The sequence below is a fragment of the Coenobita brevimanus genome, chromosome 99, assembly GCF_032717465.1.
Source record: "Coenobita brevimanus isolate Jiangsu-jjx chromosome 99, ASM3271746v2, whole genome shotgun sequence".
In the NCBI taxonomy this organism is placed as follows: Eukaryota; Metazoa; Arthropoda; class Malacostraca; order Decapoda; family Coenobitidae; genus Coenobita; species Coenobita brevimanus.
The window spans coordinates 20,184,643-20,208,502 of NC_137052.1; the positions used below are offsets into that span (position 1 = coordinate 20,184,643).

Sequence of the window (23,860 nt, forward strand, 5' to 3'; positions counted from 1 at the left end):
TCATCATTAGGTTGGGGGGGGGGGGGAAGGCAGGATGATGAATGGTGAGTGAATAAATATATGGTCAATTGCCTTGGGTACTCTGTGGATGAGTCTTGTACTTTATGCTTTCTTTTTCATATTTGTGTATACCATCCAGCCATATACAGTACTGGGGGATATCTGATCAGGATATTTACTCCTCCAGTTAGATTTTGAATTGTCTTATTTTAATCTACCTCTCTGCAGAAAATTTTATTCAGTTTTGGAAAGATATTTAGTAATTAAAGTGATTGGTAAAGGCTACAGTTAACCTTTTCATTTTGAAAGGTCTCCCATAATCTGAATAAACTAATCTGGAAACAATAAGAAATGAATTACAGCACATTATTGGACTGAAGGTGTCAGTGGTGATGTTGAGGGTAATGTGTGAGACAGAGTACTCACATTACTGTTGTGTTGCAGAGCATGCTTGGCGTCCATGCTTCAGCTCAGGCCATAATACACTTTGGGAAGATTGCTCGCAAACACAACTTAAGCAATGTTTGTCTGGACTCTCTCTCTCGTATCCATACCATTCCCTCTGTGCCTGTGGTAGACTGCTTCCAGAAGATCCGTCAGCAAGTCAAGTGTTACCATCAGATGGCCATGTCAACAGGAATGGGAAAGAATGAACTTCAAGGGGTGAGTTTATTTATTTATTTATTTTGACTGAGCTAGACTTGACATTTCATTCACTTCAGCCGCACAGTCCTTGTGCATGTCACGCCTTCACTTGTCACCAGTTTGGATGCCCATACCCAGTGCCTGTATTAAATACATGCTAGGGCCCTCATTCATGACTGAGGTGATGGTACTAGTAGGATTGCTTTTATGACATGTTGATGGGTCTTGCAGAATATTAGCCATGTTTAGTGACACTGATATCAAACTGACTCCTTTTTCAGACTTCAGCCAACTTCTCTAACCAGTATATATTCCCATCTTCAAATCTTCATCCTGTCACCTCCCTTACCTTTCCTCATCATCCCATACTTTTCTTACCTTCCCAGTTTTTCTCATTTTGTGTTTACTTTAACCCATTTTGTTTTCCAATAGGTATACAATACTTCTATCTTTGTGCTGACTTCCCTTCCTGCATTCTATGTTACCTATTTTCTTTTTCTATTTCTGTTTCTGTATACTGTATTTACACCCTGTATACTGTATTTACACCCTGTTTTCTACTGGACACATCAATTATCTCTATCACCAGCATGTAATTTCTGTTAACATTTTTTCTTGTGTATGTACTTTGTTAGTCCACAATAGTGTAGTTCCAGTGATTATTGTTTATCTGGTTTTGCCTGAGTATAGTATAGGAACTGAATATGATGCACTTGGAAGTGAAGAAGGACATACACTGACATACCTTAAAGTACAGTTTCTTTGTTTAAATATAGTAAAAGAACCTCTGTGTCCCACTTTTATATATGGTTCTAGTACTGGAAAGGGATGACTTCATGAGGTGGCATCACTGTCACTAGGCAACACTGCTGCATGGTTATACAGGCTTACCTCATCTTCCTCCTTATCCCTCCAAAAGAGGATGGTGGACAGCTTCACTCGGTAAACCACCAGGTTCACATACAAATGAGCATGAAGCCACAGCAACAGCAACAGCAACAAGAACAACAACAACATCATTTATGGCATTTGTCAGCCCCCACTTCTTAGCACCTCTTATAGCCTGTTTTTGGAAAAACTAACCATAAAGTGAAGATTGGTAATTCTAAGCTTTGGGACAGAGGCTCCTGTGAGATTTTGCTGTAAATTACCATTTGATTATAAAATTACAAGAGCTTTTGAAACATTAATACTGTATTTCAGTTTCAGTCCTGTATCTCTCAGTACCCTATATTCATTTAGGTACTTTATTCAGGGTATTACTAGATGACTTTATTCAGCTGGGTGCAGTTTCATAAAGTCAGAGGGTTAAGAAACAGTCCTTTAAGATAGCTATAAATGATTGGAAGGTAAATGTATTAAATAAAAAAATCGGTCTAAAAACCATTTGAAATTCTGTGAAGTTTTGCAATTATGTAAACACTAACCGGTTCACAGGTCGATGTCTTGAACCATAAATATTCTGGACTACGGTAGCTTATGCTTGGATCTCATTGCCCCAAAGTGGGTAATATGATGTTGACTCTTACTCACTTTAAGGTAGTAGATGAGTTGCAACCATCAACCCATAGAGGTACTGCCATGAGAGTGAAGTATAATTACAAGCAGGTAACTAGCCACAACACTCATCACTCTCAGGCAGGAAACAGTCAGCCACAAAGACAAAATCTAAGCTGAGACTCTGACATTATGTACTAGTCTTATTACACATCTTGAGTTTCTTTTTCCCAACAGCTTCTAGCAACTGTTGGGACGAATTTTTGTGGTTCTGGCAGTTGGTTCAGCTTTCAGTCCATATAAAACAGCACCTGTACCATGGCCTGCCTCAGTATGGGGATTCTGTAGGAAGCAGCAGCATTGAATTATGTTTGTGTACTTTTTTTCCCCCCTATATCTGTCTATCTATCTATCTATCTATCTATCTGTCTATGTATGTATATCTATCTATTTATCTGTCTATGTATGTATATCTATCTATCTATCTATCTGTCTATCTATCTATAGCCGACATGCATAAAAAAGATGCCATGCTTCCTTTCATGAAATCCCCACATTAAGGGTGGCCGTGCCACATCTGATGTTTTCTAGGAACTGGAACCTAGATCAGGTGCCAGAATCTGCTAATTGCTTGCCAGCATTTGCTGAAAATTGCTGGGGAAAAGAAATCTGATATAAAAAATTTGTGACAGTGTGAGTCTTAGCTTTGACTTTGACCACTTGCTAGTGATTAAGCTTTATGTGACTGTGCCTTTTTGCCAAACTTGTAGCCACAATTCACTCATGTTAGTCTCAAAGTCAGTAGTAGCTGTCAGTCTGTTACCCCTTTTCATAATGATGAGTACAGGAAACATTGTAAATATAAGTTGTTGGATAGAGTTTTTTTTTTTTTTTTTTTTTTTTTTTTTTTTTTTTAAATACAATTCTTCTTTGCCTGTGATATTTTATAGACTTTAAAATCAGGGATAAGAGAACCCACACAACGGGAACTTTCTAACAAGCTTTGCACAGTTTGAGTAAAGCACCACACCAAGATGTAAGATTTGTGGCAGTAGTTTCAGTTAGCTAGTATTTGGATCTCCCACCAAGTCTGGTACATATTTTGTGTTCATTATCCAGTTATCCAGTTCTTTATTGCCCACCGGGAGCATAGGGGTGCAGGGCTAGGCTACTTAGTCCAGACATTACAAGATAATACTTTTAATGTTTGTCTCCATATGATTCATATTATTCAACATATATTGCTTTTGTCATACTACATCTTTTAATTCAGGATGAATACTTTCTCACATTACTTCAGGGATTAGAGGTGATTGAATCAACAAACTTGAAATTCTTCAACAAGGATATGACTGCAGAATTCTACGCCCTCAAGGGCATGTTTTTATCACAGCTAGGTATGTATTGCAATTGCTGAATCGTACAAAACCCTGTTATGTATCTATATTTTGTGTTATTAGTGTCATCCCATTCTAGTGATGTAACATATTAGAACCATTGTGTCAAATTTTTGTTGTTGAAGCTGTGTTTCAGTGTACTGTAATTGCAACTGCTGTGCCGTATGTTATGGACAGGACGGAGTGAAGAAGCCAACAAAGCTTTAAGTGCAGCAGTACAACTACATGACACACTGGTGAAGGCATGGGCATTGTGGGGAGACTACCTAGAGGCATTATTTACCAGGGATCCCAAGCAAACCAACCTAGGGGTGTTTGCTATCACCTGCTATCTACATGCCTCCCGTCATCAGAATGAATCCAAATCACGAAAGTACCTTGCTAAGGTCAGACCATGTTTCAGTAACTCAGGTGTACTGTATTCGATTTAAAATTGCTTCCCAAATGAATGTGATTATACACCTCTGGGGAAGTATGTTAGGTTAAGTAATATTTTTGAATAAGTGAGTTATCAGAAACTCACCTTTGCTATCAATCAGTGCCACTTTGTACGTGTACTTTATATATTTACTTGGTTATACAGTCACCTCTCACATAACGCGTGATCAGAGAGCGCGGAAACAGTCATAGCATCCCCCCCCCCCCTTTTTAGTCCAAGATGTGGTCAAAATGTGATTTTGACAAATATTACGTGGGTGGAAAAATTATCCATTTCTTAACTCTTAGACTTACCAGTGTCGTCATGCGTTTATCAACCTCTGACGTCAGTATGACGACTTTGCCCGTCATCAGATGTAATCTCTAAAGAAATATTTAGGGAGTTGTTATCTTTGTTGGATGATGGGCAAAAGTGGGTGGAGCTAAGCCTGCCACAGCTGGTGCATGCGTGCTCACTTGCTTTGCTTGGTTCAGTGTGGTGTGAGGTTCCTCACCGGTAGGATGTATTCCTCTTGACCTCCTGCCAAACACTTATGCTCCTTTATCTCACGTATATATGTGGCGTTATTATTTATGTAAATACAACAAATAATGCATTATTGGAAAGGAAATTCATTTGGTTACGTATTGAAGCAAAAAAAAAATTTATTTATTTATTTATTTTTTTATTTTTATTTTTTTTTTTTACAAATGTTTTTATAAAGGACAGTGTAAAACTTCAGCATGTCACCTGACTTCTACTCACTTTTTTTGCATTTTATTTTGTATGTATTGTCTTTGTGGACAATGTATGACAGAGCAAAACTCTTCATCTTCAAAATGAGACCAAAGTGGCCTTTCTGTGATGAATTGTAACTTTCCTACAAGCGTTAGAAGTAAAATATCTCTACAGTACGTGACTGTTCTGAAAGCTCTCGAGTAAGAGTTTCGTGCACACCGAGAATTTACTCTCCATCCTTCACGGGATAGGGTTAAAAAAACGTACGACGCTGCTACGATAGTGAAAATGGGCCCTGAGGCCAAAATTTATGGAATACTGTATTTAGTGATTACGTGAGACAGCTGGTCAAAACACTGTAAAAAAACAGACAAAACTCAGGCAGATTTAGTCATAGCGTGTGTTGTATCTGCACGTGACATATCCCCTGATCCTCTCTGCCTCTTGGCGGTTTGCCCAGACCAAGCCACAGGTTATGCTGATTTTGCTACATACAAAAATGCATTTATGAGATTTGGTACTTATGGTAGTGCTAAGTACATCTGGTACGACTTGGAAAAACAATGCCAACCAATTTTCTGTTAATGATCTGTGATGAACATGATAAAATAGAAATAAGCTGTTCAACTTTATTTACGAAGTGGCACCAGCGTCCATACAGGACATGTCTTTGTGAAACTTCAGTACATATTAGACCTACACTGCACACGACGCAGTCAGTCACGAGTCTACTATGAGCCCAGAAGAAAGTGCTTGGATTTTCTTAAAAATGGGCAAGCCACAATATTCGCAGAAATTTAGAAAGTCGTGGCTAAAAGACGAAAAAGTACAAAAACTGGCTTCTCAAGGTCCCTGGAGATAATAGAAATGGATCTTGTAAAATTTGCAAGTGTGCAACCTTGAGAAACACAGAAACACAAACAAATATAAGAAAGCTGCAGAGCCTTTTTAGTAATGACACACAGTTCTCCCATTTAAGAAACTTGAAGCAAAAAAAGTGGAGGGAACTCTGGCCATGTTTAACCTGTTGATTAATATTGACCTATTTCGTCAATATTGTGCAGAAAAAATTGCTATAACTTGATTACAAAAATGTGGAGGAGGGGGGAGTAATATTAGCGACTTTTGATAGAATGGTTAGCGACATTTTAGCGACTTTTAGGCATGAGCATGACATTTGAAAATGTGAGTTGGCAACCCTGATTCCTGTGCCACTCCAGTCAACCCTCTGCCTGCTCTCTGCCTCCACACGTGCTGTGTGTTAACTTTGCTCTTTTTTTTTTTTTGGCCACTTGACCCAGCCTAACCATGCCACGCTAAGTGACTCAGCAACACGGTAGAAGAGTTTGACCAAGGAGCAGAAGCTTGACGTGATCAAGCGGAAGGAGAGAGGAGAATGTAATTGTGCCATCGCCATAAAGTGCCAAGTCAATGAGTCAACTATTCGTCTGACGCAGCGCTTGTTATGATGGAAAGGTACCTGGTCATGTTCTGCAACTGACGGGAGAGGAAAGAAGTTCCAATTGACTCTGTAAACATACACAAACTCTTCAGTTCAGGTTGAGGAATCCTCCAGTGTTTGTGGGTACTGAAGTCATTTTTAGGTAGGTAATGTCCTGGGAAAAATCCTGGAAAATTGCCCCAAAAGGTGAGGTTGGGGCTGGCTTGGGTACTATGAAACCCTTTAACATGTAAACATATGGCTGTATAACGCGGAATTTTCATAAAGCGGGACTTGCCAGGAACAATATTCGCGCATTATGTGAGAGGTAACTATATATATATATATATATATATATATGTGTGTGTGTAATTTTTTCTCTCTCCTGAAGCACTCGTACCCTGTACTGTACTGTGTTTGTGGAGTTGATATATAATTTTTCAGGTGTTGTGGCTACTGAGTTACGATGATGAAAGTGGAAGTCTCAGTGAGGCTGTTGACCGCTATTGTGTCGGTGTACCTGCTATTCAGTGGCTTCCTTGGATACCACAACTTTTGACCTGCCTTGTTCGGCCAGAGGGCAAGGTCTGTAACTTAAGTCTAAACTGCATTCAGTTTTATGTAACCACCTCAATCTGTCATTAGATGGGAAAATACTTAGGCTGATAGTGATATCTTATGTAACCTGATTAACTCTGTGATGACTGTATTTGCCTTTGAGATGTCTGTAAAGAGATGCCTCGTGGATGTACCATCACTGGGTTGAAGCAAAGAAAGATTTTTTAAAGCTGTAATGGTGGAATAAGTAATATGCAGCCCACTCAGTCTTCAGAATAAGCTGTGAAAGTCCAGCAAATCATGAGGAAAGTTTTGGAAAGTCTCATTTTCTACCTTTGATCAATACAGAAATGCATAGAGATGCCTTGTAGCTACACATACTTCCTGTCTATGCCCATGTCAGCATAGGCAGGCACCTCCAGCTGTGTGAGATGAAAGAGACAGGAATAAAGAATGCTATAAAAACATGAATGTATTCAAAGACAGAAGGTTGGAACCTGTATAGGTTACCTTTTCCAAAGAAAGTTGAACATAAGATAACTAAAATCAACAGTTGTGTATTTTGAGATTTCTTGATACTTTGCATTTGAAGGCATGGAGTTCATTAGCATATGAGTGGTCACCCTTGCCTTAAATATTGGAAATTAATGTAGACCTGGACCCATCCACTCCTGAGAGGGCTAAAATGTACTAGGTGATATACACTTAGCATTATGTTCAATTCAGTGTTCATTATTATTATTATTGGACATGTAATGTCACTCAGGGATGAATGAGGATGGTCACTTTCATCTTAAATGTCAGAACCAACTTGCCTAGCCCCAGGTTCCTACACCTCGTGGGGCAACTTAGGATTGGATGTTTGATGGATGGATGGATTCCCCCCCCCCCTTTTTTTTTTACATATTCCATTACTGTTCTGTCTGTTTCAGGTGATTATTAATTTGCTGAACCAAGTAGGGCGGATGTTCCCTCAGGCTGTTTACTTCCCCATCCGAACATTGTATCTCACCCTGAAGATAGAGCAGCGGGGCAGGATCAAGAGTGGTAGGTCATGTTGAACCTTAAACTTTATCTGTTAATTTATTCCATATATTCTAGTGGTCAGTAGGGGTGTTCAGCAGCATACAGTTAACTCCTGCCAGGCTGATTCTTTGTAAGGCAGTTTACCTTCCATGTGTTATTGTTTTCAACCAGTGTAGCCCAACTTGCAGCTTGGCCTGTGCAGACCTTCATTGTGCCTCACGAGGCCTGCAGTTCGGCAAGGGTTACTGTAGCGCCACCTTCAGCTGCCACTGTATTGAGTGACAAGTTAGATGGTTTCTGTAACCAAGGAAACTATGTACTCTTTATTCAGTATTGTTTTAACCACATAACCAAGAAATAGATCCATTTGTTTAATCTGATGGAACTTCATCCAGATTTAGCCAATGGTTTAAATCCAGGGCATGGTTGGGGTTTATTGCTCACTTAATGCTGCTCCAGGAGTGAATGACTAGTCTTTTGCCCTAAATATTTGGACTGATAGCCAAGCCATGGGCCACCAATGCTACTGATGGACCAGTAAAGGATTGGATGTGTGAATTAATATAATTGGTAGGCTGGTAGAAGGAAATAACAGCTGAACTACTGGATGCAGTGATGTAGGACAGTAGCAGGCCAGAATTAAGATAATTGTGATTGGATGATGGATGGATTAACTATCCAGTGTTAGTCCTTTTTGTTTTGCACCTTAATTTTGTTATGATTGCTGTATAATTCCAGATTATCAGAAAAGAACTTTACCTTTACTTATACAAGTACAGTAATTCCCGTATTATCCGAATGCCCACTTTCCGGACACTCCACTTACTGGACATTGTAGGCCTGGACCTTTGGAACCTAAAAATGGCCAAAAAAAAAAAAAAAAAAAAAAAAAAAAAAATCCCCCCAAATCCCAATTTTTTCCCTCCCGTATTTTGAAATTGCCACGCGGCACTGAACAGCTGCTTACACCACGGCCCCTTCACCCTTTCCTTCCTCCCCCCTCCCCCCTCCCCTGTCAGGGTTGCCATTTGGTATTTTTCATTACCGAATGTGGGCCAATTTGGTAATGAAAAATTCGTTTGGTAATGAATCGGAGTAATGCATTACCAAACGGATTTTTCACATGTATGAGGATACACGGGATGGAGATGGTGGATTGTTTGCTCTTTCTTGTTAATCTGCTACCTACATAGCGTGAAAATAATCAACATGCTGTTAATTATAAGAAGAGTGATTACATGTATGTCCACTTGTATATATGATTAGTGAAGAATAAATGCTTGCTTTACGAATTTGGTAATGAAAATTGAGGAGATTGGTAATGTGGCCGTTGCGATCTGGCAACTAAGTTTCCCCGTCACCAACAATTACTGCCTAACTTCGATCTCACGTAGATGCCTATCGTTTTTTGTGAATAAACAGCGAATAAATTGCAATACCTTGCCACTAGACCACACGGGAAAATACAATGTTTTGCAGTGTCAAGATATTAGGATTTAGAATGCAAAGGATTAACTGTGGAGTGCAAATTGGCAGTTGAAACTGGCGTGGTGCAGTTAAGAACAATGTGCAGTGTTAAACAATTATAACTCCCAGTGCAAGGAGTTAAGTGCGGCACAACACTGGATTACTGTACGTGCTTCAAGAGCATTTTCACCACTGCCAAAGCCTTAGAGAAGGCGGCCACAGACGTGCTGTAAGTACCCTGGCTGAGGTACAGTCACTTCTAATTCCTCATTCTTAGGTTCATTTTCATTTATTTCATGCTTTATGTCCATTATTGGTGTGAAAAGGGTCTTAAATAGGTTTAAATAGGTGCTATGCATATCCAGTAGGGAGTTGTATAGGTGTTTTTCTGAGTCAGGCTAGGGTAGGGTCCATAAGTACAAGTCCAGGAGGCTGGGGCCCACTATCCGGACATGCCATTGGCTCTGTTACATCGGATAGTGGAGGGATTACTGAATTGCAGGAACTATGGGTCATTGATCTGAGTATGTAATACCAATACACGCACAGCTTTATCTGCTTCCATACCTTGCTGTCTTTTATATCCATTTATCTTCATCATCATCACCATCACCATCATCCAATCCTGTGTTGCCCCATAAGGTGCATAGGAGCCCGGGGCTAGGAAAGTTGGTCCTGACATTTAGGATGAGAGTGACCAGCCTCACTCATCCTTGAGTGGCATTGCTTGAGCAGTAAACCCCAACCTCCCTGTGGATAGAAACCTGCACTGGCACAATCCAATTAGGGTGCCTTAATTACCCACTAAATCACCAGGTGCCATAATTTGGTTATATGTTTACCACCCTGCGTAGTAAATGGTTTCTTGGTGTACAGGAAACCATTTCGGTTGTCACTCAGTGTAAAGTCACTCATAGGCAGAAGAGGAAGAATGAAGGAAAGAGATAGAAGAAGGAGTGTAGAGTAACCCATATGCAAAAGGAAGAGGAGAGAATGAAGTAAAGAAAGACAGAAGAGGAAGGAAGGAAGAGAGGAAAGGGCAGCTACCCAAGAGCAGCACTACATCCATTTATTGAGGGTTTTAAATCTCCAGTCTTCTGTGCCTTCTCACACTCATAAACTGTACCTCACCACCTTGTTCATAGCCTTATGGAAGGAAAGTGGCTGATGCCATAAAGACCATAGTACTAAAGAAGTCAAAGTGTAGAGGCTGCAAGAGGATTACAAGAAAGGTTGTTTGTGTCCACTATAGTTGAGACTTTGGTATGCTGTGAATATGAAAAGTCATCAGGAGGAAGAGCAGTAGACTTGGGACTGTTGAGGAATTTGTATGGAGTGCGTAGAATGGATGCGGATAGGATGGTTAAACAGTATATTGTATGTTAGTGAATTTGAAAGGGTTATGAGGTACGGTAGGCCAAGAAGAATGTGTTATTGGTGTCATGCAGATCCTGCATCAGTTGCATCCCAAAAAGCTCAGCAGCAGCAGCAGCAACAACAGCAGCAGCCAGCAGGTCAGCAGGCTCCTCAGCAACAGGGAGCATCAACAGGTACTGGACAGCAGCAGCAGCAGCCAGGTGGCACCGAGACAGCTGGATCCATCAAGGCCACAGAGCCGATGTGGCGGTGCTCGCGCATTATGCACATGCAGAAGGAACTGCACCCCACTGTTCTCGCCTCACTGGAAGGCATTGTTGATCAGGTACTACTTGATAGTTTGAAATGATCATTAGGTACCAGATATCCTGGTGAAGTCGATATAGGCTAGTCACCACATAGCACATGTTTCACCACTGTATTCTTGGCATTTTAAGAGCAGAATATTAATTTACAGTACTGGTACTCACTTTAACAAGTTTGTGGTACAGGTATAATGCTGAGGTAATCATATTGGTGCATATATTTTTTATTGTTGATTGAGTTTCATTGCACTTTGGGGAAAAACTGAAAGCATGGAATGTATAGGAAAATGTTTGTACTGTTTTGTATGAATGTGTGTATCTCCAGCCCATATCTTTTGCTCTTTTGTAACTGCTGTACAATGAGGAACCAGGTTATGTAATAAGTTCTGTGGTTCATTGAATCCTTTATTGTAGGTATGAGGAACGTTTAAGGTGTAGGCAGTACAGTAATAATTGTATTTGGTGCTAAGCATCATGAATCATCTCTTTTATGCATATTTGTTTTAAAAATATGGCATTTTTTATATATGTAAATATTTTTTTACATTCTTTACACTATAATTTAAGTGTTGTTGCCTAACCCTGGTCTGTCTGGCTGAGCAGACCCATCAACCACAGATAAGCATCTGTTTCTGTGGGGCCATCCTCCTGGATTGCATTGCGATTGTAGAGGAGAAAGTAGAAGTTAAACTGTTTAGTCAGAATGAAATATAGTTCATTAAAGAGGGTAGAAAAGTTATGTAAGTTTTCAGAGTACAGTTGAAGTACCTACATACACAGAAACACAAATGGTTTTGGCCATATACGGTACTGTACTAGTAACGAGATCGTGCAATCTGTAGTTATTGTGTGTGGTGCACCTTGTAGTGATGAGTACTGAGGCCATATGTACAGTGCTTTAAACATTTGCAATCACTGTATAATAGCTGGTTTTTATCATAGTTTGTAATTATGTTAAGCTGACTGAAACATAGATATATTTGCCTGTAAGAAATATTGGCACAGGTATAATGTATAATGTAGTGAAGGGTTGTTTTGTTTAATTTTTGTGTTTATAGTTGAGATGCTTTAATCAGTATATAATGAGAATAAAGTACATGGATTTTTTAATGATGAACATGGCTTTGTTTTAGATGGTGTGTTTCCGTGAGTACTGGGACGAGGTGGTTTTACGACAGCTGCGACAGGCGCTTGCTAAGTGCTATGCTGTGGCCTTTGAGAATTCAGGTGCTGTGTCTGAGGCCAACATCACACCACACACCCTCTCCTTTGTCAAGAAACTTGTATCCACATTTGGCATAGGAATTGGTAAGTGAGATGGCAGTACTGAGCAGTAAATCCTCTCTTAATTCAGAAAATCATAATGTATATTAATCATTCTAATTTTTATGTTGCAGAATGTAAGCAGCCCAGTGTTTGTTGTACAGGATGTTATTATCATAGAATATAGCATTATGCTGTATGAATTATCTGTACATAAAGTGGCACATCTCTTGGCAGAGAATATCAACAGTTCAGTAAGTGGTGGTGGACATTATGCCAGTGCTGCTTCAGAATCTCTAGCTCGGCGAGCCCAAGCCACTGTACAGGATCCAGTGTTCCACAAAATGAAGGGACAGTTCACCACGGACTTTGACTTCTCACAACTTGGTGCCATGAAGCTACACAACCTGATACACAAGCTCAAGAAATGGATTAAGATTCTTGAGGCTAGAGTCAAGCTCTTGCCCAAGTAGGTTATGTTTCATTGTTACCAGTGTTATCTGTGGGGATGAGAGTGAATTCATGTGTTCTCTGAGTTGACTTAGAGCAGATGCTCCCTCCCTGAGTATTAGCATAGAATTGTAGCAGTCCTTTTGCTAAGCCATTTTCCTATTATACGGGAGAGGGAAGGGTGAGGAGGGCAGTTGTGCCTGGAGTTATCTTTTTTACACCATGTCCACATGTAGACCATATGTAATACAGTTGTGTTCTGCACCTCCTTACCCCATGTGAACTTGGTGTTGATTTATAATGATAGGATAATGTGCTGTTCATGACAAATTGTTTTGATCATTGAATTCATTTTATTGATGAAATTAAGTCATATTACTTGGCAGTAGCAAAATTTATCTCATCCTCAACCTTTGCCCAGGTGGTTCCTGATAGAAGAGAAGTGCCGCTATCTCAGCAACTTCAGCCTCCAGACAGCAGAGGTTGAGCTTCCTGGGGAGTTCTTGCTTCCGAAGGTGGTAATCTGAACCCTGCATTCATTTTATAATGACGTGAAATGCTAGATTTTTGTGTAACTTTGCACCTGATCCAAGGATTTTTGGTCTTTCCCCTATATATGGTGTCTAATATTCTAAATGTATTAGTCCAAGACTTTTAAACAGAATAAATGGTAAATTTGTCTTTAATTTTAGGTGAAAGGAAGAGGGCATTAAACAGTATTTGGATGCTTTGTGGCTTCCCTTGCTTTAAAAATACAGGTACATAAAGGGTTTCGTTATTATTCACGTATGTCGTCAGAAGCAAATGATTACAACCTTTACATGCTAGGTGAGCTCCCTGTAAAGTATTTTTGAGAAGAGCCATACCTGGTTCTCCTTGGTCTCGGTAGAGCTCCCCATGTGTACAATGCTGATAAGACCTGATGCTTCTGATATTGTACATCGTTGGACAGGATCATCTTAGTTAACACATTGACCTTGGTGACATATTTTGATATTTTTGTCTTGCTGCCAGGAAATTTTATTTAGCTTAGGGAAGCAGCCTACAGTGAGGGGGTTTGTGAAGGCTGTATCTAACCCCTCTAACTCAGAAAATCTTTCCAAACCTAATGAAATTGCCGGGATTTAGAATGGATAGGGTAAAAAAAAAAAAAAAGTATGTAATTGATTGAAGGAGTTAAAAAAATGTTATTGCCTTTAGTGATTTAATCTCTTTAGTCAGAGGACAGCTGTTTTATTTTATTCTTGCCCCCTCCCAACAATTTTCTTGCCCTTTTAGGAGACATTCTGAACTGAAGGGATTAGTTGAAGCCTTCTTTTCACACATTCATCGCTGATGATCATTATGTAATTGAGTAATGACGAGTAAGCTATAAAGGATATGCTTTGGGTGAGGGGTTAACTCTAAAATCGTGTGGAGGCTGTATACATTCACCAGTACATGTAACTGAAGTGGTTGTCATATTAAGGAAGTCTAACTTCAAAGGTTGAGCAGACATGGATGCCTAAACTAAGATTAATCACTGTATATCTTTCTGTCCATCGCAGCACTCGCATTACTATATCCGTATAGCACGGTTCATGCCTCGTGTGGATATAGTTCAGAAGCATGGGACAGCAGCACGTCGCCTACATATCCGGGGTCACAATGGCCGGGTCTACCCGTACCTTGTCGTCAATGATTATTCTCTCAGCGATGCACGACGGGAGGAGCGGGTTTTGCAGCTGCTCAGAATGCTCAACCACTTCTTCGCTAAACAGAAGGTATGTGTTGTTGATTAAAAGCATGGAGATTGAAAAGTTACCACTGTATTAATTTTGCCTCCATCACCAAAGGGTGACTATATTATGTTTCACCCACGTTTGCCTGTCTGCCCATCTGTCAGTCAACCAGATGGTAGAAGACTTAAACACAGAATCCTGATAAAAGTCATGAGGATGTTACTCATGACCAAAGGATCCAAAAATAAAGTAATTGTTAGGTTTGTGGGGTGCAACTGGGATCCCGAGAACTTGATTGAATTATGAATGTGTGTACCTGTTTCAATGGACATGCTGTTGACAGTCCTCTCACTTTCATAGTTTATCTTTTCTTGTTTTCTGGATCCTACCTCATCCCATCCATAGGTAGGGAAAGGGTAGTGTAACGTTCCTTGTTTAATTAAAATCGGTTTTGGTGTAACATTGTAAAGGCATATTCCATATCCTGATGTAGGCATGGCATTATCAGGTTTAATCGTCATTCTGATTTTGGTGTAAAATATTCAGATTTAACACTTGTCCTGAGGTAGGTGTAGCATTTTATCTTGATGTGCTGTAAGTTAAATGTTATCAGTTTTAATCCTCATACTGATGTGGTTATAACTTTATCAAGTGTAATCATCAGCCTGATTTAGGGACAGCATTAAGTTTATGGCCTTTGATGTAACATTATCCATTATAATCATATCCTGATGGTGTAATTTTATCCTGTGTAATCCTTATGGTGATATTGGTGTATGGCTGTGCAGGAGACAAGCCGGCGCCTGGTGAACCTGAGTGTGAGTCGGGTGGTGGCAGTGTCCCCACAGATGAGGCTGGTGGAGGACAATGTTTCCTCCCTTTCCCTCCTTGACATCTACAAACTCAGGTGTGCTAAGAGACTCCTGGAGCCAGACACTCCCGTCACCAGATACTACGAGCGGCTTGCTACGGTTCAGGTACAGTTCATACAAATTCTGACTTATTCCATTGGTACTGATCTCTTACAGTGATCGAGTATTCATGGAAGTCCTTTTTAAACAAGTGGGTTGTAATGGTGGAAAATAAGTTATATATTTTGGAGATGTTCACTTAGTACACAGTGTAATACTGAGACTTGTCTCCAAAGCTGAAACAAATCTCTCTAGAAGAACCTAAATAAACAAAAAAAAGGTTGTAAAATGTATGAAGATGTGTACAGCATTTTAAGTTTTCTTTTGAGCAGCCAGAACATAAAAATGAATGAAAAACAGGAGATTTAATTTTCACAATCTTGGCTTCTTCCATCAAAAGATTCACCATATCAGAATGTTGGGAAAAATTTATTCAGTACATAGTAATATAGTAAAGTTTATAACTGTTGAACTGGGGCAGTTTTGAGTAGGCTTTGTATTTTTGAGGCGTCAAGAAAATTGAGATAATTCTGAAAGATGAATGAACAAGTAATCTGATTTGCAAAACATTCTTCATGTGGAAAAATATCGTTCTGTTGCAGTTGCCAGAAGTTGTTTTGCTAAATAAATGTTGTACCTGTATAGGATTACTCATTACTTGGTTATGTGTTTGCATGTCTCTTCACCTTATGTATTTCTGTATGCATATGTACCTACAGGCCAGAGGATCGCAGACATCTCATCAGGTGTTACGTGATATTGTAAAGGAAGTGCAGGGAGCCATGGTGCCTCGGACGATGCTGAGGGATTGGGCACTAACCACCTACCCCAACCCCACACACTACTGGACCTTCAGGAAGATCGTTAGTACTCATCCAATCTCATCTTTATACTGCCTAGATTTTCATCCTTTGGCAGCTTAAATCACCTTCTGTCTGTCTGTCTATTGCCAGACGCCATAATCCCGTACGGGGTGGCCATTTGACTCTGAGTTATTTGTTTTACAGGGAGGGGCACTAACCCTCCACCAACCCACTTGACACGTAGGAAGCACGTATGGTTTGGTTATATGGTTACCACCCAGCGTTGTAAATGGTTTCTTGGCTTACAGGAAACCATTTGGCTTGTCACTCAATGTAAAGCCACCTGTAACTGAAAGAAAAGCAATAAGTAGTGACAGGTAAAGATGGGAGAAATAGGAAGAGAGGAGGGCAGGCACAGAAAAAGAATGATAAAGGCTAAGGAAGAAGTAGGCAGCACTACATCAAGTGAGTGGTTGATGGTCGCCACCACCTAATCACCTTCTGGTTGCAGTAAAAAGCATTGTTATAGGTCTGCACCCTTTCCATAGTACTTCTTCCTAAGATCATATTGTAATTTTAATCTCAAGTTACAGGTTAGCCAACGGGTGGTTGGGATTTATTGCTCACGTAATGCCACTAAGGGATGAGTGAGCCTGGTCACTGTCATCTTAAGTGCCAGGACCAACTTGCCTAGTCCCGGGCAACTACGCTACTCATGGAGCAACACATGATTAGATGATGATGATGATGATGATGATGATATAGGTTAGCAGTTGTGTTAGAGATGGCAATTTTAGGCAAAATTAAATTAAGACACAGTCATGATGCAGTGACATGGAAAGTATGTAGAACCATAACATTGTCTTTCTCTGCCATTAAGCTACATGAAATAAAGTACATCATCATCCAGTCCTCCTTTCCCACCCTAGGGCAGGGTGAGGAGTAGCAATGTCCAGGTAGCCCAAATTTGCCCAATCTAATGGGCCACGCTTCCATTCACTCATCATTCAAGCCCCCGGAATCCTGGCTGAATTGGATACGCCAAAAACATTCACCACGTTCTGTAGCTTCACATAATCGTATCCGATAGAGTCAATTTAAAGTACAGATGGGCAATAATCTAGGCCAAGTTAAGGTTAAAAAATGATAATGGCCTTCTTTTAAATACACAGCTAACGGTGCAGCTGGCGCTGATCGGATTGATGGAATACCTGCTACACCTGACCAAACTGTACCCCGACATGATGTACATACACCAGGACTCCGGTCTCATCAATGTGGCATACTTCAAGTTCAATATTGATGATGCCAAGGGTAAGCTAACAATTACTGCAGTGTAAGTCCTTTTCATGAGCAGTGGATCTGTGTAGCTACAGCTGGAATATAATCTTTCTGTATTTATAAATGTATGTGCAGACACTTCTACATTGGGTGGGTAATCCCTGGAATAGGGGAGAAAGAATGTTGCTCCTGACATTCCTGGAAGCCTGATTGGTGTAAAGTGGAGAAGGTGGTTGTAACTAGGAATCCCCAACTGTATCTTTCTTACTCCTGGCAAGGAAAGCCATGAATGTGGGTCGTGTGCCTGCCCGTTTCATATGGCTTGTGGAGTGTAAGAGGTGTGAATGATAAATGTAAAGTATTGAAGGTATTGAATGTGTGTGTGTTCATTCCCTGAAAGAAAACCCAGTATCTTAGTGGTCAGAGATGTCTCTCCCAGATAGAATGGAATAGTCTGCTGATAGCCAGAACAAATTAAAAAGATGTCATAATATGAAGGCATTAAGAGAAGATAATATTGAAGTCATAATTTTAACCCACTTGTCAGATTATCTCATCATTTGCCCTCCTGTCTTGCAGGCGAATTAGATGGAAACCGACCTGTGCCATTCCGCCTCACCCCCAACCTGGCTGAACTTGTGACCAGCATTGGTGTATCTGGTCCCTTCACTGCCTCCATGGTGGCCACAGCACGTTGCCTGGCCACACCATCCTTCAAAGTCAATGCTCTCTTAAGAGCCATCATGAGAGATGAGGTCATCTCATGGCACAAGGTGAGTCCACACTTCTTGAAGTTTATATTTCTCAGACTCTCAGTTTCATGAAACTTCAGTCCAAATTGCACAGAGTTGTGTTTACCTAATATTGAATATGGTGTTTTAACTCAAATTTGAAGATATATGTGATTTCATGAGTATAAGACCATAGGTACATATATGATGCAACATTAAATCCTAGCAGTAATTTATGCTCACTGGTAAAATACATCTGACATAATAGAGCTTATTTTGATAAGTCAGGAAGTAGGAATAATGAATGAAGGGGTGTGGCCTATTTCATTAAGCATCCTGTTGATTAGTTCCCACTCTGTATCGTGTTTTTTCCATTCCTCGGTTTCTGGACTTTAATTCATCCCATCCATGGATGGGAAAAATTAGATCAGGCTGATGATGATGGTGGTATAATGTACAGTATTAATATTACTTAGTTGTTCGGAAATCAGTGAGGCTAGGACAAGAGATCGAGCTGGCTGGATGAATGTTGTGAGGAAAGGCACATGATCAGGGATTTGGCACCCCTATTTAACGAGACAGTGTCCGGATTGACTCTATAGGATATGTTTGTGTGAATTTACAGTACATGGCGAGTATTTTTGACGTATCAGATAGAGCCAGGATTCCGGGGGCTTGAATGGTGAACGAATGGAAGTGTGGCCTGTTGGACTGGGCAGATTTGGGCTGTCTGGACATTGCTACTCCTCACCCTGCCCTAGGGTGGGAAAGGAGGTCTGGATGATGATGATTATGATGATGATGTGAACTAACTCCACATTGAAGTAGTTCTCCTCCATCTTCCGGCAGCAACGGCAGGAAGGGGTAGGGGGGGAGGGTGCTGGGGGCTCAGGGCCACTGGAGGGCGAGGCACTCACCAGCCGTGTCAACAAGGCGGTCACAGCCATCACCACCCGTATCCAGGCATTGGCAGCCAGTGATGGGGCAGATAGCAAGGTAAGTACTGTACACACAGGCGCCCAAGTTTCTGATCACTCGCTGCTCCTGCCTTGGCAGGAGGGAAGTCGAAACCAGGACTCTACATTGAATATCTTGTGTAGTGTTCTTATGGGAATTTGAAACCTTACTAGATTGTACAAATATCACTGTCATCTTGTAGTCTAACAAAGTTTCAAACTGCCACCTGAGTAAAGACATGGATCCTCATTCAGAGTGAAGTCTGGTAATGATTTTCTTCCAGACAAGGATAGGAGTAGAGGGTGAACAGAAACTATGGCTCACATCTTTACAACAAAGCTTTTAAATTCAGGACATATCTAGGCCTGAAATTCCTTACCCAGAGGCCCAACAGTTATCCAGTTTATTAGTAGATGGTGCCACATGTCCTCAAACATCACTGTTTTAGCACCAATACTAAATTGTCTTCTTTGTGCTGAGCTTTGACTGTTTCATTTAAAAACTTTGTAATGGTATTAGTGGTGGTGGATGTGGGGATATTGGGTGCTTGTGGGCCGTGCTGAACAACAGGCAAAATTTTAAAAACTAAACAGTTGTAATTTTTTTCCCCTGCAGTGGCTAATATTGAACCAGGAACCATGTAATCCAACATTCATGCCATAACTCTTACATCTCAGGGATGTCTTTCCATACACCATCCAGTCCTATATTGCCTCTTCAGAAATGTAAGGAGCTGGGGATAGGCTATTGAGTCTGGGCTTACGCATGGTTATCATTCATTGTCGTTTTTTTAGTTACAATCCTGTAAACTTGATGTAAATGCTACTTCAAGTAAGTGGATGGTGGGTGCTCCCACTTAGCAAAATGTTGATACAGCAGCATCTGGTGTTCCCAGGCAGTCATCCAACCAGGTGCTAATCAGACCTAGCATTACTGAACTGTGATGATCAGATGACAAGTGATTAGCTTCTGGTGGATGCCTTTCTTAACTGATACTGCAGCATAAACCATAATATAAATGACATCTCTGGCTTTAAGTGATTGTTGGAGATTGTTCCTACTGTGCAGTCTGTGAGTGCTTTCATACACTGAATAACTTGTCATGTTGCGGGGGTGGAGTGTCTGGGGTGAGAGTTAAACCACTTGGCCACCACCTTTATTAGGATATATTTTGAAAAAATATTCCATGCAATGATGGGTGAGCTCTATTCATTTGATTGCTGTGCATCCCAAGTAATAGTCTCTTGCAACATTCCCATCGAGTGTAAGTGCTTCTCAGGACCTCATCCCTTTCCCATGATCTTGCAGGGGCTCTTCCTTCCACATTCAGGTCTGTGTAACGCTTCAACCAGTTACCCATTTTCTCCATGTATATTGAGACCAATAGTAGAGAAGGCATGTGAAAAGACTAAATGTATTTGTTTTGTCTGTGTATCTGGGGTAAGTGTATGTGAATGGGAAGGGATTGTGGAGGGTTTCACATGTACGATATGTGTGATGTGGATGGAGGACTGTTGGGCGCTGTTGGGTGTTAAAGAGCTGCATTATGAAAACTGAGAGCACGAAGATGTGGACAAACCCACAGTTTTTTATGATAACTAATGAACATAAGATGAGGAAGAGGACATCTGACCCTTTTGTAACGTTGATGACAACACTTAGTTATATGGGGTACAGGCTAATCATATCAAGTGGTTACACATGTTGCCTGAATGGCACAAAAAGTATGGTCTTGCTTACACTGCATTCAGGGTTTTAATAAGGTACCCACAAGGGTGGTGGTATGCAAATTGTGAAGTTTTTTGCATGTGGGGATGAGAGGTAGAAATTTGTTTATCTAGGTGTTAACTGTGTGCATATTACATAACATTATACTGTACTGTACACTTAAAATAAGCACCATAATTGGTCACTCCCCAGCAAACTAAGCGAGGGCCAGTGAACACCCCTTCACTCTGAGGTGACCCAAGTGCTAAAAGAGGGTGAGAGTGAGTTCATAGTGGGATGATCAGGATGACAATGGAGGGAAGTAGTACAAGTAGCAACCCCAGCCTCATCTGAACATGACCTGGTGCATTGCTGTTTGAAGTTGACCTATCTCTGCATTCCACCATCTGCCTTTTGAGGAACAGGGAGGGAATTAAGGGACACTTGTACAGTATAACGAGGCAACAGGGTAGCCTAACCTGTACATGCTAGAGGTTATCGAATGTCGCACACTCCTCCCTACAGGGTATATTGTGATTTTGGAAAAAATACCATTACTTCAAACCCTAATATCTGCTGAACTATACAGCTAGAGAAACAATTAAAAATACATAAGACACACCAACTCTTCCTCTTTTAAATTAGAGTATCCCCGTGTCTCCAGGTGGTCTCGTCAATGAGTAAGGATAAGTTAAAGTTCAAAGGGTGGCAGGAAGACGCTTGCAGCTATATGCATCAACCGGCGTTGCTCTGTGCCCAAAATCGTAACGGTTATACACATCAACTAACGCTTAGGACACACCACATTTTGGGGGCACGGTGGCTCAGTGGTAGAGTATCAAGCTCGTAATCAGGGGATTGCGAGTTCGAGCCTCGCCCAGGACTGCCGCGCCGGGAGTGGTAGCGTGCTCCTGTAACCTAGCAGGGCTATATGATCCAATACAGGGTCTAGCTTGGGAGAATGCCATTTCTCCCATTAGGACAGACCACTTACATCAAGAAACCAAAGTCCTCAAAGTCAAGGATCATCTGGACATGAGAGGCACCCAAATTCTCGCTGCAGCCTCCACAAACCCACAACATCCTTTACACTACATGGCAGCACATCCACACACACCATGGAATGTCAGAACAACACCCAGCACACAATATCATACACAGATACTGTCATCTCTCCCCCTTTGCCCGCCTCAGACCAGCTTCCAGAAGCATATCCATCAGTTGCCGCTCCATTCAGTCACTGAAAGACAGCACACAGCTGCATGCACGGCCTCCTGATATCCACCCGTCTGAATCCTATCTCCCTCCTGAGGACAGGGTCCACCTGGCCAGGCTGATATGTGGGCATCATCCAGCCCTCATAAGTTACCAGAAGAGGCTGGATGACTCCGTCACTGATGCCTGTCCAGGATGTAACACAGCACCCTACACTATTACGCACATTATGGAAGACTGCATTGCACACAATCACCTATGCCAACAACACGACACACTCCTTGAGAGCTCTGTGGGAAAGCCTGGTTTCGGTCGTGGCCTTCCTTAGGGACTTGGGGCCGTTCAGCCAGACTGCCTAGGGGTGCTTAGGGGTTAATTATGTCGGTGCTACCACTTGAAGGCATCCCTCCCTAGCACCACAGTGGAAGTTGATAAACACACTTGGCTCATGGCTTTCTCTTCTTATGGAGGATGTTGATTATTACTTTTGTCTTCACAGTATTTGCTTATTACAGGTGAGCCAGCTAGTACGGGCAGTAAACTGTGTAGACAACCTATGTCGCATGGACCCAGCCTGGCACCCATGGCTCTAACACTGGAGGAGCCACAGAGGACGAGAAGAAAAGAAGCAGACCAGAGGAGGTTAGGTAGGGAAGAGTTGGAGGATGGGCAAACAATCAGAACAAGAAAAATGGGTATGTCAGACACTTTGGCTACAGCTGACAGTAGGCACCCCAACATATGACTGACTGAGCTTCCACAGTTTGCCAAATTTAAGTTTTATTTCCACTGACTGTATGAGTGCCCCATGCAAGGTAAAAGTGAGAGGATCAGGAAGGAATGAGAAAAGTACTGAGGAGTGAAAGATTGAAAGGCAAAAAAACTGAGAAGCAAGTTAAATAAATGAGAAAAAAACACTGAATTAAATACTGAAAGGAGAAAAGCTGAAAATAAAGAAAATGTAGATGAATAAGAACCATTTACAGTCTCTAAACTGGATGAGTGACAAAAACACTAAGGTGTGTCTGCAAGAAACCCTCCCTTTTGAAGATGACTAGGGTAAAGCGTATAGCCCTGACAGGCTGGAAAAGTAACCTCTTCAGTTAGAGGACAGTTTTAAAGTTTATTCTTGCTGTCTCCAGCTAGCTTTGGAGAGGCTAGAGACAGCATTCATTTAACCCTGCAGTATATGAGGGCCTTCCATTGCAGTACTTAAAATTGCTTTAAGGTAACAAAACATGCCTTATTATAGTGAGGTGGTTAAATAGTTACCAAAATGATAGGAGAGAGAGAATATTGGGGAGGAAAATACTTCAGAATATGGCAAAAAGAGTAAATTCCATAATATAATTGGTGATATTTAGGGTGTCCACTGAGGAAGCTGTAGTAGCAAGATAGGGTATGCCCTTCAGTACTGTAATTTAGTCATATTAATTTTTCATAAAGAATATATTTCACTGATCATCATGGAAAAGAATTGTATATACTGTGTCATCTCATTTAGGTTAAAGAATGTACCACAAATACTAGGAAAATATGACTGGGGCAGGATAGTATACGGGAAGGAAGGCAGCCCTCATAATGTACATGAAGTTTGTCTGTTAAAAGACATTGTACCTGTAGTTCTGATTGTACAAGCTTATTAGGAACTTACGTTTTTAAGAGATCTGCCTGTGTTGAATAAAGTTTTAAAAATGTACAAAACATTTAGGTTTATGGCTGTAGAAAACATGGAAGCTATTTATTGTTAATCTTAATTTATAAAGATAGAATGATGAAAACAATGCAGAAATATTGAAAAATAGGTTTTACGATAAGCTTTGTACCTGCAGTTTTATAGTTTGTATATAAAATGTGTACAATATAATGGTTGCAATATTTATTACCCTTTTTGATAGCTGTGTACTTTCATGTGTATGTACAGTAGGTAATGAAATGGTGGTGGCAACCAT

The 23,860-nt window shown here is 40.8% G+C and overlaps 1 protein-coding gene across 1 annotated transcript in view; it reads left to right on the plus strand.

Annotated features, from left to right (window-relative positions):
• Nipped-A (Transcription-associated protein Nipped-A) overlaps nt 1-23,694 on the plus strand; it is a 73,293-nt gene extending 49,599 nt beyond the window's left edge. The window contains exons 23-38 of the mRNA XM_080284018.1: nt 445-663; nt 3,443-3,539; nt 3,717-3,925; nt 6,581-6,721; nt 7,627-7,745; nt 10,613-10,889; nt 12,003-12,177; nt 12,370-12,601; nt 13,004-13,097; nt 14,130-14,345; nt 15,092-15,280; nt 15,934-16,077; nt 17,190-17,331; nt 17,878-18,071; nt 18,858-19,025; nt 22,424-23,694. Of these exons, the coding sequence (XP_080140144.1) occupies nt 445-663; nt 3,443-3,539; nt 3,717-3,925; nt 6,581-6,721; nt 7,627-7,745; nt 10,613-10,889; nt 12,003-12,177; nt 12,370-12,601; nt 13,004-13,097; nt 14,130-14,345; nt 15,092-15,280; nt 15,934-16,077; nt 17,190-17,331; nt 17,878-18,071; nt 18,858-19,025; nt 22,424-22,501 (2,694 nt within the window). The 3' untranslated portion in view covers nt 22,502-23,694. The remainder of the gene's footprint in view (nt 1-444; nt 664-3,442; nt 3,540-3,716; nt 3,926-6,580; nt 6,722-7,626; nt 7,746-10,612; nt 10,890-12,002; nt 12,178-12,369; nt 12,602-13,003; nt 13,098-14,129; nt 14,346-15,091; nt 15,281-15,933; nt 16,078-17,189; nt 17,332-17,877; nt 18,072-18,857; nt 19,026-22,423) is intronic.
• Nucleotides 23,695-23,860: the final 166 nt, after the last annotated feature.